General features: G+C 47.8%; 4 protein-coding genes and 2 non-coding genes across 7 annotated transcripts; 3 read left to right on the forward strand and 3 right to left on the reverse strand.

Annotated features, from left to right (window-relative positions):
* Positions 382 to 4,252, forward strand: LOC8078089 (protein DEFECTIVE IN MERISTEM SILENCING 3). 2 transcript variants are annotated; one of them, XM_021455939.1, is made up of 8 exons: positions 382 to 542; positions 753 to 855; positions 976 to 1,090; positions 1,760 to 1,994; positions 2,118 to 2,309; positions 2,395 to 2,715; positions 3,216 to 3,435; positions 3,746 to 4,252. In XM_021455939.1, the coding sequence occupies exons 2-8, from the start codon at positions 808 to 810 to the stop codon at positions 3,830 to 3,832; spliced, it is 1,218 nt and encodes a 405-aa protein (XP_021311614.1). In that variant the 5' UTR covers positions 382 to 542; positions 753 to 807; the 3' UTR covers positions 3,833 to 4,252. The 2 variants fall into 2 exon arrangements, with proteins under 2 accessions (XP_021311614.1, XP_021311615.1); XM_021455940.1 differs by lacking the exons at positions 382 to 542; positions 753 to 855 and adding an exon at positions 1,323 to 1,539.
* LOC8077554 (4-coumarate--CoA ligase-like 9) lies at positions 4,390 to 6,779 on the forward strand. Its single transcript, XM_002454832.2, has 2 exons — positions 4,390 to 6,247; positions 6,325 to 6,779. The coding sequence occupies exons 1-2, from the start codon at positions 4,581 to 4,583 to the stop codon at positions 6,545 to 6,547; spliced, it is 1,890 nt and encodes a 629-aa protein (XP_002454877.1). The 5' UTR covers positions 4,390 to 4,580; the 3' UTR covers positions 6,548 to 6,779.
* On the reverse strand, positions 6,912 to 8,936 carry LOC110433558. The gene is made up of 3 exons (XM_021455941.1): positions 8,545 to 8,936; positions 7,718 to 7,948; positions 6,912 to 7,387 (listed from the first exon to the last, which is right to left on the reverse strand). The coding sequence occupies exons 1-3, from the start codon at positions 8,841 to 8,843 to the stop codon at positions 7,375 to 7,377; spliced, it is 543 nt and encodes a 180-aa protein (XP_021311616.1). The 5' UTR covers positions 8,844 to 8,936; the 3' UTR covers positions 6,912 to 7,374.
* TRNAQ-CUG lies at positions 8,343 to 8,414 on the reverse strand. Its single transcript has one exon. It is a non-coding gene; the product is annotated as a tRNA-Gln (tRNA).
* LOC8077555 (E3 ubiquitin-protein ligase SINAT3) lies at positions 9,481 to 12,446 on the reverse strand. Its single transcript, XM_002457013.2, has 3 exons — positions 12,007 to 12,446; positions 10,346 to 10,732; positions 9,481 to 10,232 (listed from the first exon to the last, which is right to left on the reverse strand). Exons 1-3 carry the CDS (start codon positions 12,181 to 12,183, stop codon positions 9,873 to 9,875), a joined length of 924 nt encoding a protein of 307 aa, XP_002457058.1. The 5' UTR covers positions 12,184 to 12,446; the 3' UTR covers positions 9,481 to 9,872.
* Positions 12,628 to 12,699, forward strand: TRNAQ-CUG. The gene has a single exon. It is a non-coding gene; the product is annotated as a tRNA-Gln (tRNA).

The raw sequence follows: 13,243 nt of genomic DNA on the forward strand, positions 1-13,243 counted from the left end.
TAAAACAAAATAGCGACTCGTGACGGATTACTTTGCAAACGAACAATTTTGAAAAACAATTTACGTGATTACAAATCAAAACATGATCTGCCTTGGTTAATCTTATCCTCTTGATTATATTTCATCTCTTGTCTATCTACCACAACGTAACCACCATATGCTCTTTCTCTCTCCACGTAGCAACTGAGGTTTGCCTCGGGCTTCCGCGCGCGGTCGGAAACCACAGCTCGAACTGGATGTTTTATTTCCTTTGTTCTGTGAGCGACACAATCTTTTTCTCTGGAATTAGCGGCGTGTGTTCCTATGTTCCAAACAGCACATGATGTCATCAAACTATAGGAATCAACTTTCTCCAAAATTCCTACAAAAAGCCTCCATTCCAAACAGGCCCTCAACTTGCCCTCACCTTCTTCCTCGAACCAAACACTCAACACCAAACAAATCTCAAATCTACACCCCCCTCTCTCTCTCTCCCCCTCTCCCTGGGGAGGGTCCCTCCCCTGCAACGCCGCACCCTCTGCTCCCGCGGCCATGGCACCAAGGTGAGTTTTTTTTTCCCTCTCCTCCCAGCCACAGCCCCTCCCTCCGCCCAGCGCCGCCGCCTTCGTGTTCGCTACCCTTTTTTTCTCCACCGCTTTTACCATCTCAGTCTTCGCCGTGCTGTGTTCCATGATCTTGTCGAATTCCTTTCCCTCCTCAACCCGGTCTCGGCGCTGCCAGTTTCATTCCCGTTTCTTCTTTACGCGGTGCAGATTGGTGGTCACATAGTTCGTCTTCCCGTTGCGGCCCAATTCGCGGAGGTGCGGCATGGCGGCTCCGTCGTTGCCGTCGCAGATTGTGCAGTTCAACAGCAAGGTGTGATGCCGGTGCTGCCCTTCTTTTACGCGGTTTGATTTGGGAGGCAACCGTCGCAATGTGCTGCGACCTGCGAGGTTACTGTCCTCTGAATGCGGTGTTTTTGGTTGTGTGTTGCAGGCGATGGAGGACAAGCTGAAGAGGCTGGCCCTCAAAGTGGGCCACCATGAGGACAACATTAGGTTCCTCAAATCCCAACTCAATGCTGTCGAAGACGCGTGCATTGACCTGGGAAGTAAGTTGTTAATTTGTTCGGCTCTTCAGTTCAGTTGCAGTAGCTTTGTGCCTTCTGGGCTATGTAAATTCTTATTTCACAAAATGCTGACTAGCATCATGTGGACTAATTATGGTCTCAAGTAGTAACTATGGACTGTGATGCTTGGGTTTTGACTACACCATGACAGAGTTCGGTTTTACTTGTTATCTCCATACCTACTTATTTGAAATGAAAATTGTGATGGGTGTAGATTGGTGGGAGGCTGGGTGCGTAGATTGTAGTCGAAGGAGGTTGGAGGGTGAGGGACGGGAGCCTTACAGCGTCCCGTCTTTGCTACTGGCGTCCCAGCCTGACAGAAATCATCTGAAGAGAATTGGCAATCTTCAAAGTGTAATTAACATTCTTGTGAATGGATGATGTCCCAAAAATATCTAGATGAGTAATGCAGCATTTCTCTTTGACAATAGGTAATTTTAAGCTTGAACAACATTATGCAAAGAGTGTAAAAATTATTTTGGAAGTCAGATTATATTCACATTAGCCTTCTTGACCACCTTTCCTTTTGCTTCCTACTGTTAACACTCTGATGGACTGTGCTTCACTGATGAAAGAAGTCCACACTCCACAGTTCCATACATTATTTCACAATGCCTCTATAAGTGTACTGAAACTTCAACTTTTTCTCAGTCAAACTTGGGAATTATCATTCATCCGTGGCTGCTGTTATGAATAATGATACTTCTGCTCAAGAGGCTGAACAGCGTACTATCCGAAGTATACTTGATCAGGACACGACAGCAGCTGGGATTATATGCCAATTGAAAGTCCGTCATCATGAGCTAGCATCTAAGATGACACTGATGAAAGGTATCCTTGGTTTTGTGGCTACATTGGGAAAAGTAAATAATGACAACCTCAGCAGGTCAAATTTTCTTCTTTGTTCCGTATGAGATTTTAGTGCCTTAATTGGCACCAAGTTAATTGAAATGATACGTTTGTTCTTATTTTGCCTTTTTTTATCCTTTTTTTTTAAATTTTATTGTAGGCTTCTCACAGAGTACTTGGGAATGGATAACATGCTTGCTCTTGTTTGCAAGACTTATGATGGTGTTAAGGATCTTGAGAAATACGACAAGGATGGCATCATTGATAAGACGAGTGGTGTTCATGGACTTGGTCGCTCTGTTGGAAAATTTCTGGATGGAAGATTTACTGTCTTTTGTCTTGAAAACTTGAGGTACATCTTTTAATATATTTACCACCACCTCTTTTAGGATCAACTGGATGAGCACTTTGATATTATGTATTATAAAATACTGCAGGCCATTTTCTGGTGATATTAACATTGGCGATCCGCAGAGAAAACTTATTTTACATAGACCAAGGTTACCTGGAGGGGAGTCTCCTCCTGGTTTTCTGGATTTTGCAGTAAATATGATCCATCTGGACCGAGCACACTTGAGTTGCCTCACAGCCAGTGGCCATGGTCTTAGGGAAACTTTGTTTTATACTTTGTTTTCCCATTTACAAGTTTATAAGACTAGAGCTGACATTCAAAGTGCTCTTCCTCTTATAAAAGATGGTGCTGTTTCTCTAGATGGTGGTATACTGAGACCCAATGGCTCATTCTGCCTTGGCGATAGGTATGCAATTTATCTGTTTGCATGTATTGGTAATGTCAATTGATCATGCATTTTTTATTTTTGCTGATCCTACTGATTATTGTGTACTGTACTATTTAAAGTAATACATCATGAGACTTTTCATAAGCTCATTCTATCAGGCACTTGTGTTACACTTAAATCATGAAATTTGTAACGCCTGATGCACTTTAATTAGTCTGTAAAGTGTGAAATTGTGCTGTCATTACGTAAGAAATGGTGTAATTACTTTTTCTCTTTATCAACTATCTTTATGAGGTCTGGACTGTTGTTTTTGTATGTTCTAAAGAAGAATGTCTATCTTTATTCAGTTACCTTATCCTGGTTTGTTTATTTACCTTATGCAGTTTTCTTGCTCTTGTTTGGATCGTTCTTGTTGCTAACCTTTTACACATTTTTTCCTGGTCTGTTATTTATGTTCACCAATGTTAATCAAGCTAGATTTTGTTACTTTAATAAATAACTATAAATGGCTTTTGCAGCAAAAATCTTGAAGTGAGATTTCCTGTAAACATTGAGGTTTCAAGTTTACCTGAAAATATCGCTGAAATGGAGGAGCAAGTTAAACTTAAGAATTGGGAGAAGGAAAGGGTTCTTGAAGATATGAAAAGGGAGGAGGATTTGCTGAAACAAGTTAAGGAATTATACAGGAAGCAGAAGCAAGAGCTCATGGATTATCTCACTCATCCAGCAGTGGCACAGGTATTTATATATGAACGATTTGTTCCCTTTAGAACCTAAGGTGCTTCATATTTAGTGATGCAATGGAATATGTACGCATATACTAGTGTAATATAGCTTCCTGTGCAATAGGACAAATTTCTTGGAATCTGAATAACATTTGATGATATAAGTATTTTTTTTTTGAACAAACGGGCACAATTGTGCCTATTTCATTGATAGAGAAGGGTAATTTTTTTTCTATTACTATCCATACGTAGAAGGATGAACAATACCTTGACCTGCTGTATTTTTTCTATTACTTGACCTGCTGTATTTTCTCTTCTGGCAGACGTCGCGTGATTCGCCAACAACTCATTCACCCACAACCCCTGGAAGTAATCCATTTGGAGCCAAGCCCTCCCACAAGGGCTGGTAGTAGAAACATTTAGTGGCGTCCCTATTTTGTTGGGCCTCTTGCATGCGCTGGCATCATGCCTGAAGCACGACATAACTACCTTTTGCCATGATCTTGGTGTTAGTTTGTGGAGGACGATAGACCAGTGAAATTCTTCTGTTACTTTCATACAGCTAGCTTAGTGGCCCTATGGATCTCAATTAATCTATGGGGTTAGAATGTTTTTTAGCTTTTGCTTGTGGGTTTGTGAGGCTTTTTACTTCATGGTTGCCTTGTAAGTCCTTGTTGAGAGGACAAGTGATCTACATGTACATGTACATGCAAGGTAAAACATGCTAATCAAATTGCCAGTTGCTGATCTTGATTCTTGGTTGTTGATGCACTTTTCTGCTTGATGTAATAGCACAAGTAAATTGGAAGTATCAGCTGGTTGTCGTTTTAGTTGCTTCTATTTCCATTGCAATGTGTATGTCAGTATGTGTGCTCAATGAAGTTTGATTGAATTTTCATTAGTGGTGTGCAAAGTCTGTTGTTTGCTTGATATTGCTTGCCTTTCTGTGTCTATCATGCAAACATTGGAGGATGAATTGATGTTAACCAGACACTGCTTTCATATGTGTTAAATGGGAAATAGTGGGATGAATTTTTAGCAATAGCAACGCTTGTGACTGTTGACTGGTTGAGGGTGTTGTAACAGCCCCCGAGCCAAGCTCTGTGAGCTCAAAGGACATGAGCATGACCTAGGCAAAGCTCTGTGAGGTCAAAGGCCATGACCCAACCGAACCTCACCTGCACACCACCTGTCTTGACACCACGCAAGAATTGTGTTGCCGCCGCTAACATGGCTTCACCTTCCTCGCGTGGCCACTCCTTGCCAATGCCAAGACCTCTGGTCATCTCTTCAAATGCCAACGCCGCGCCCTTCCTCCTGCTCCCTACCAACAACCAGCAGCAGCAGCAGCAGCTCAGAAGGATGGGCGATGCGGCCATCGCCACCGTGCATTTGCATGACGCTGAGGAGGAGCAGGAGCAGGAGCACATCTTCCGGAGCCGGTTCCCGCCCGTGGCCGTGCCGGACGACGTCACGGTGCCGGAGTTTGTGCTGGCGGGCGCCGAGGCCTACGCGGACAAGACGGCGCTCGTGGAGGCTGCGCCGGGTGGCCAGTCCTACACCTACGGCGAGGTGGTCCGGGACGTGGCGCGGTTCGCCAGGGCGCTGCGGTCTGTCGGCATCCGGAAGGGCCACGTCGTGGTGGTCGCGCTCCCGAACCTGGCGGTGTACCCCGTGGTGAGCCTCGGGATCATGTCCGCCGGCGCGGTCTTCTCCGGCGTGAACCCGCGCGCCGTGGCCGGCGAGATCAAGAAGCAGGTGGAGGACTCGGAGGCCAGGCTCGTGGTCGCCGACGCCGTGGCCTACGACAAGGTGAAGGACGCGGGCGTGCCGGTGATCGGCATCGGGGACGCCGCGCGGCTTCCCGGCGCGATAAGCTGGGACGAGCTCCTCGCCGCGGCGGACCGGACGGGCGCGCCGGCGGTGGCGCTGGACCCGGCGCAGCAGTCCGACCTGTGCGCGCTCCCTTACTCGTCCGGCACGACGGGGGTGTCCAAGGGCGTGATGCTGAGCCACCGGAACCTGGTGTCCAGCCTCTGCTCCTCCATGTTCGCCGTCGGGCCGGAGATGGTGGGGCAGGTGGTCACCCTGGGCCTCATGCCCTTCTTCCACATCTACGGCATCACCGGCATCTGCTGCGCCACGCTGCGGCACAAGGGCACGGTGGTGGTCATGGACCGCTTCGACCTGCGCGGCTTCCTGGGCGCGCTGCTGACGCACAAAGTCATGTTCGCGCCCGTCGTGCCGCCGATCATGCTGGCCATGGTGAAGAGCCCCGTGGCCGACGAGTTCGACCTGTCGGGCCTCGCACTCAGGTCCGTCATGACGGCCGCCGCGCCGCTGGCGCCGGAACTCCTCGCGGCGTTCGAGCGCAAGTTCCCGGGCGTGCAGGTGGAGGAGGCGTACGGGCTCACGGAGCACAGCTGCATCACGCTGACGCACGCCGGCGGCGACGACCCGCAGCAGGGGCCGGTCCAGATCGCCAAGAAGAAGTCGGTCGGGTTCATCCTGCCCAACCTGGAGGTGAAGTTCGTGGACCCGGACACGGGGCGGTCGCTGCCCAAGAACACGCCCGGGGAGATCTGCGTGCGGAGCCAGGCCGTGATGCAGGGCTACTACAGGAGGAAGGAGGAGACGGAGAGCACCATCGACGCCGCGGGGTGGCTCCACACCGGCGACGTCGGGTACATCGACGACGACGGCGACGTCTTCATCGTCGACCGGATCAAGGAGCTCATCAAGTACAAGGGCTTCCAGGTGGCCCCTGCCGAGCTGGAGGCCATCCTCCTGTCTCACCCGTCCGTCGAGGACGCCGCCGTCTTCGGGTAAGCGAAGCGACCGACCACAGACCGCCGTTGACGACAGCACGCGCTAGATGAGAGAGCATATTAATTGCATGCAGGCTGCCGGACGAGGAGGCCGGCGAGGTCCCGGCGTCGTGCGTGGTGCGGCGTCGTGGCGCGCCGGAGAGCGAGGCGGACATGATGGCGTACGTGGCGGAGCGCGTGGCGTCGTACAAGAAGCTCCGGCTGCTGCGGTTCGTGGACGCCATCCCCAAGTCGGTGTCCGGCAAGATCCTGCGGAGGCAGCTCAGGGACGACTTCATCAAGACGGCAGCAGCCTAGTGCACTGCAGACACTAGGGACAAGTCGGCATGCTTGCCGTATACAGTTATACCAGAGCTAGACAGTGCAAGATCTTGCATTCGTAAACCAATAACTGCTGTGTCTCATCTTGGAAGATCCAGCTGGCCAGGAGAAGACGCTATCGCAGTACAAGACTTTCCCGATTTAATGTAATTCTTGTTAAGAGTGAGCCCGCGAGAGAGTTTTAAAGGGGAAACTCCTGAAGATTGTAAGGACTAAGCTATCAATTGAGAAATACAATCCTCCGCTCTTCTCCAAGCCAAGCAACCTGTCGGCTGGAGCGCCTCTGCCTACCGCTAGCGACGAGGTCGCTAACACTGTGAAGCTATACTGATTTCTAGGATGCTCAATTATGCACGTTTATATCTTGTTATGGACGAGAATACATGGGTTGCCTTGCCTGGCACAGATCTCACCTAGTTCTACTTGAAGACAATAATACAGGCGGTCCAGTCAGATGTTCCAAGCTACTACTATTACAATTGAAATCGAAACAGTACATGGAGCCTAGGAGAACAACACTGCACCCTACATTCTTGATGTTTCTACAACCAGTCCCAACTAGTGCATATATATTGCCATTGTGGACCAAAACTGTTGTTTCTGAATAACTTGAGCTTCCCCAATTCCACCATGGTAATGGCAAACATTCCCAGATTTCATCTTGGATAGATTCTGAATTTCTGGTAAGAAACATTATCTACTGCTGATGCAGACAGTGACAGCCGAATCTCATTGGTCACCCTGGCCTGAATAACACAACACACTTCCTAGCATTGTCAACACTGCAGTTCCTTGGGCTGGGATTACTTGTTGTCGCTACAAGTTGAAAGTTGAAGTCAGATACACAGTAACATTAGTATGCAGCATACTGCTCCAGGCACAAAATCATTGCCACTCCATGCATGAGTTTGCGAAACATTCAGTGGCTACATACTAATGGTAGCAATAATACAATTAGTGAAGAGTTGTGAAATGACAACCTGTAATTATGGTTCTACTACGCACGTATGCACACACACAAAAAAGAAAACGGGGAACTCTCGAAATGGCACAGACATCGGTCATCTAGAAAAGAAATGCATCCAAAAATATTCACCTGGTGAATAGAAACTACCTACAGCGATGAACATAGCAGCAGCAGCTTACCTCTTCTTTTTGGCGGGAGAGGGTTTCTTCTTTCCCCTGCCGGATGCAACGTCGTCCATGCTTTGGCCCTGGCGCCGATAGCGGCCGCCGGACGCGACGAAGCCAGGGCACGGCCGGTACGCCTTGATGGGCCACCAGCCGAAGCCCGGGACGGCAGCTATGCCGCCCTGGATCCGCCCTTCGCCATTGCAACCCCTCTCAAGCTCGTCTCTGCCGCAGCCCTTGCAGCCCCTGTGTTGTGTGTGCATCAACGCACAACAAGATTTATATTACATATATTTTTGTTTGCAAGGATTATATTTATATTATATATCTACTATCAAGTAGAAGCATGAATGCAGCACTATAGATATATATAGCTGATTCCTGATAGGAAGCAAACCATCTTTTCATTCCATGGTTCAGCTGTGCCAGTAACAAGCTCCTCCTTTATTGATTGATAAAGAAATATATATTCAGAAATGGTACTACCAAAATGAGTTTTTGTCTTATTATAGAGGGAAAAAAAAGAGAGAGGTTTTGTTTGGAACCACTATATTATAAAGTAAAACAGTGAGCAAAAAACTCTAAATGAGCTTATCATTCGAAATGCATTCAAGACAAAAAAAAATAAAATTAAAAGAAGAGGTTCCACCGAGATTTGAACTCGGGTTACTGGATTCAGAGTCCAATGTCCTAACCGCTAGACCATGGAACCATTTGATGCTTCACAGAGGAATAAAAAAAATATAAAAGGCATACTGAATGTTGCATATTCACTAAACGTAGGAGACAAACAGAAGACGCCCATAAAGTGCTAGGAAATTGAAGACGAACAGGTCGGTTACCTGAAGTTGGGGTCATCCTTGTAACTATAGATTTGAGGCTCAGAATATCCCTCCTCTGACGAAGGATCGCTGGCCGCTCCCTCCTGCTCCTTGGTCACCACAGAGGAGGAGGAGGCGCCAGAGGCCCTGCAGAGAAGAAGGTTTCCTCTCCCTGGCGCCGCATGTTTCTTGTATTTGTATACTGGAGGGCATGCATGTGAGGAAGAATGGTTGCTTGGTAGGGAGAGCACCGGGGGACTGTGGAGACGATGGGGAGGGACCTGCAGCTGCAGCCACACGGAGGCTGCTGCTGCTGCCATTGCTCCTTCCCCTCCGAGGACGGTGACAAAGAAACTGGGCCTGCCAATGGCAAGGGGAGAGAATAAAATGGAGAAGAAGAGAGGAGATTGCCTCACTTGGGAGTTCGGAGGTGTGGAACCATTGGATGGGATACCAGCCACGTGGCCCGCCCACTCTGTGGTGGGATAATGCATGGTGGATCTTGCTTCTTGGATTTCCTTTTTCCCTTTTTTTTTTTTCCTCTTCTGACTTCTGAGGGGAAATAGTCACCTCTCCTCGCTGCTCGAGTGCTTGACTAAACAACAATTACTCCCTTAATTTCGCTCCCCTCCAAGAAATGGTAATCGTATATGATGAGAGCAAAAGTCAATATAAAGTATAATTTTACCCTTAATTTCTTTTATAACATGTAGCCTAATTGCTAAAACATCAATATCATTCTTAGATACACTTCGAACACAAAATCTATTGGTGCAAGTTTCATGCTCTAAATTTGCATATAGTTTATCTAATTGTTGGTCAAATTTTGTAAAGCTTGACTTTGACTTTTCCTCTGGTAAAACATTACAGGCACCTTTTCAGTTCAGCCTTCTCTTCTCGGTGTTAAGGAGCTATCACAACACACACATCCATAGAAAGTAAAGAAAATGGCGGAAATAACAGGTAGTAACCACACCTTCTTCATGTTTGCAATGCCTGTCTGCTTCTCGGCACCACTTTCTACAACAAGATGCACAACTTTCGCGCCAAACACCCCTCTGGTGGGACTGCTGTCAAATGCAAAGCAAAAAATGCACTTTCACGATGAAAACACAACTTTGTCAGGCAGCAGAGAGCTTGATCAGCCCATCTGTACTGTGAGATAATTAAGGGATGCCATATACACAATTTCATTTACAGGAGCATCCTATCCTCCTAATATCCTTTTTAGCCAAGACACAACACTGAGAGATTTGCCCCCCAATCACGATTAGAAGAATAGCAAGGTATGGCAGCAGGATTGTATGCACCATATCCAGCCAATTCAGCGCCATTTCCTTTGCAATCGCTTAGCTACACAGATTGGGAATACAGGCGCCGTCTGGGGTCTGCTGCTCTTTCCAGATGCGACCAGTGATCCTGAGCTTCAGCTCCTTCCGGTCACCACCAGAGAAGAACAGCGCCATGTTCCTCTGGATGATGAGGCCGTCGTGGCTGTCCCGCACCTTCCGGTGGCTGTCGCGGACGCTCCTAGGGGTGCCCTCCCAGACCATCTTCCTCCCATTGGCACCAACCTCAAGGCTGTAGCTGTAGTTCTTCGCCTCGTTCTCGTCCCCCATGAAACGGAGGAAGGCCATGTATACAGGTGCCATCCCAAGCTGGAACGCCTCAAAGTGCAGGCAGAAGTACTGCCCGAAGCAGTGAAACACCTGCTCAGAATATTTACCAAATCAATTTCACACTTTATTATTTTATTCTGTGCTATTTCTGTGACGAGAATATTTATTTACCAAGAGAGAACAATCATACTGTAGATACCTACCGTTAGCATCCAGGTGGCGTTTTCAACTTCTCGTGGGTTCGATTTGACATATCTGTGGTTGAATGTGCAGCCACTATGCATATCAACTTTGTGATCATCCCTCAAATGGGAAACAAGATAAGGAATGTCACCAGCTGCGGCACACTCAGAACCAGCGTAGGGGCAATTGTATGGTCTTAAGCTGCATTGCGCTTCGTGTTTTATCTTGCTGTAGTATGGGAAGATTTCTGGGCACCCCAGAGTGTAGTACTTGCAGGGAAGCTCAAGCGACTCCGCAACTTTCTCCAGTGCCAAACACCTGATATCTCCAAGCTCTTGTCTACAGGTAGGGCAACGGTTGTGTACTCTAGCCTTGCATGTGGAACACAACGTATGTCCATTTTGGCACTGCAAATGCAATCAAGTATATTATGAGAACAACGTCTGAAAACAGAAAGATTTAAACATTAAATAATCTCTCTTTTTCCCCTTTACACAGTCTCTTAGAGTGTCAATTGCAGGCTATTGGAACCAAGTGCCGTATACGTTAACAAGGAAGGTGACATATCCACAATAAAATTCCCTTGAAAGCACAAACTTTTTTTTAAAGGAGGAAACACCTCTGCTTTTAAGAAAGCAAGTAGTTTGGATATAAAACTGGGATTACCAGTGTCAGAGGAGAGCAAAGTCTGCTAAGTTTATAACAAAACAACAGAAAGAAACTAGACAAGCTGATCAAATTTCGTGAACATCTGTCGGCATCGTCATACACTCACAAACTGTGTAACTTATCTTCTTCAATCTTGTCTCCACTCACAGCCAACATATTTTTATTAGCATATTCTGTGTACTTCGCTAATATTTTCATATGCATGACAAAACTTTGCTTCAGTGCGCTCCATGCTGTGCAAAGTGCAATCTGAGTTAGTGGCACTGCCACCAGCTCACCCCCCATACAAGAATTGCTCTACTACTACTACTACTACTGTGGCATTCGCAGAACTACAGAAAACGGGGTTGATTGGGCCTCCATCAACTATGCATCCTCCACCCAAAACACTCAATTCATTGACAATCGGGTCAGCAAAGGAAATTGGAGCTAGGAAATAGAAAGCGATAACGAAAGTTGGCACAGAGCTGACAACCACAAATCAAAACAAGGCTGTAGGGCATCAGACTTTTGATTTTTGAAGGTTAGGAGTTAGGACTCTGGGGGCAAAAATCTCAGGGCGATCAGTAGTCGTGGCCTGTTAAATAAATTCTCTTTAACTCTTTTTTCTGTGCAAATTAAACGAATAGCCGGCAGAAGCCCTGTAAACAAACGTGCTATCATCAGAAAAATTGAGTTTTCTTCTTCATCTCCGTGTTTTTTTAGGCCGAGACGTAGCTAGCATGTTGGGAGTGCTAAAAATTTGCTAAATGACGGTAGTGCAAACACACAGCTGATTGATGAGTTAGTTTCGACGAATTTTGTGCTGGAGGAATGGAGGACGATGGCCGTCGAAATTACCATCTCGTAAAGTCAAATCCCCACGCATTAGGCTACTACTACAGGCGACGGGGAATTCCCCGTTCGAAATCGAAGAAGACAATCGATCCGTCCAAGCAGAGCAGGCAGGCGGGGCAAATGGATGGATCAATGAAGGGAACGAACGAAGCATAAGGAGGAGCGCGGGTGCGACCTGGTGGATCGGCGGGAACATGGAGTTGGTGCAGACGGGGCACTCGAGCAGCTCGTGGACGCCTCCGTTGGCGGCGGCCTTAGGCCAGGGCCGGGCGGCTGCAGCTGCGGCGACGGCGCCATCCATGTCGGCCGCGGGCGCGGCGGCGTCGGGCAGCGAGACGCAGTCGACGTCCATGGCCGGCCGGCCGCCCGCCCGCCGGCCCGCCTCCGCTCCCTTGGCTCCGGTAGAGGGGGTGCGCTGGACGGACGTGCGGAGGGAGGAGGCTGGGGCGGCGCGGGGGGTCCGGCGCTTTGTGGCGGGAGAGAGGACGGAAGGCGTGGGCGCGCCGCGGATTCCGGGGGTGCCCCGGGCTATAATGGCGCTGGCGCGGGGCAGCGCGGCAGCAGGACCATTTCTTCTCTCTTTTTTTTAATTATTCGCTGGTGGATGGATGATGGGCAATGGGATGGGAGCTCCCCCTAGCCTAGACGTCCTAGACCTAGGCAAGGCTACACACCCCATCCACTAGCAGTAGGTGAGGCGAGGGTGAGGACGACGACGCGACGTGGCGTCGGGAGGGAGACGACCGCGACCCGGCAATAATTATTTAAAAGTAAATGTAACCATTCGAACACAAATGGTTCCATGGTCTAGCGGTTAGGACATTGGACTCTGAATCCAGTAACCCGAGTTCAAATCTCGGTGGAACCTTTTTTGTTTCTTTTTTTCAGAATTTGTTTTGGCCTGTTTAGGCTGAGGCCGCAACGCTCCGCTTGTATGTAGCGTAGACGATCAAACCTTTTTTTTTTGGTTTTTATTTTGCTGGATTTGTTTTGCCCGCAGTGACAAATTTTTGGACTGTGATTTTTAGGGCTGTTTTGGCACAACGCCAATTTATAGACTACTCTTTGTTGGCTCGTTGATTGATCCGCGCATCAAGTCAGTTAAATTCGTGCTTACGGACCTTTACATCATGACCGTGGTTTGCGTCGGTTACATTTTTCAACATGAGTTTTTGATAGCACATCAAGCCTGTCAATTTCATGCTTGTAGGCCTTACACGATTAGGTCTGTGTTGGCTCTCGTGATTTTTTTATAGTCCTGGACATTTTTTTTTTCTTTCTCTTTATAGAAAACCACCTTGTTGTTTTATAGGACTGTTTACGTGGAGTCCTATGTATATAAATTACTTAGTCCATATACATGATAGTTGTCCCAAAAAGATTAATATGGTGGTTGCATTGTCAAGGCTATG

The sequence above is a fragment of the Sorghum bicolor genome, chromosome 3 (assembly GCF_000003195.3).
Source record: "Sorghum bicolor cultivar BTx623 chromosome 3, Sorghum_bicolor_NCBIv3, whole genome shotgun sequence".
Classification (NCBI taxonomy): domain Eukaryota; kingdom Viridiplantae; phylum Streptophyta; class Magnoliopsida; order Poales; family Poaceae; genus Sorghum; species Sorghum bicolor.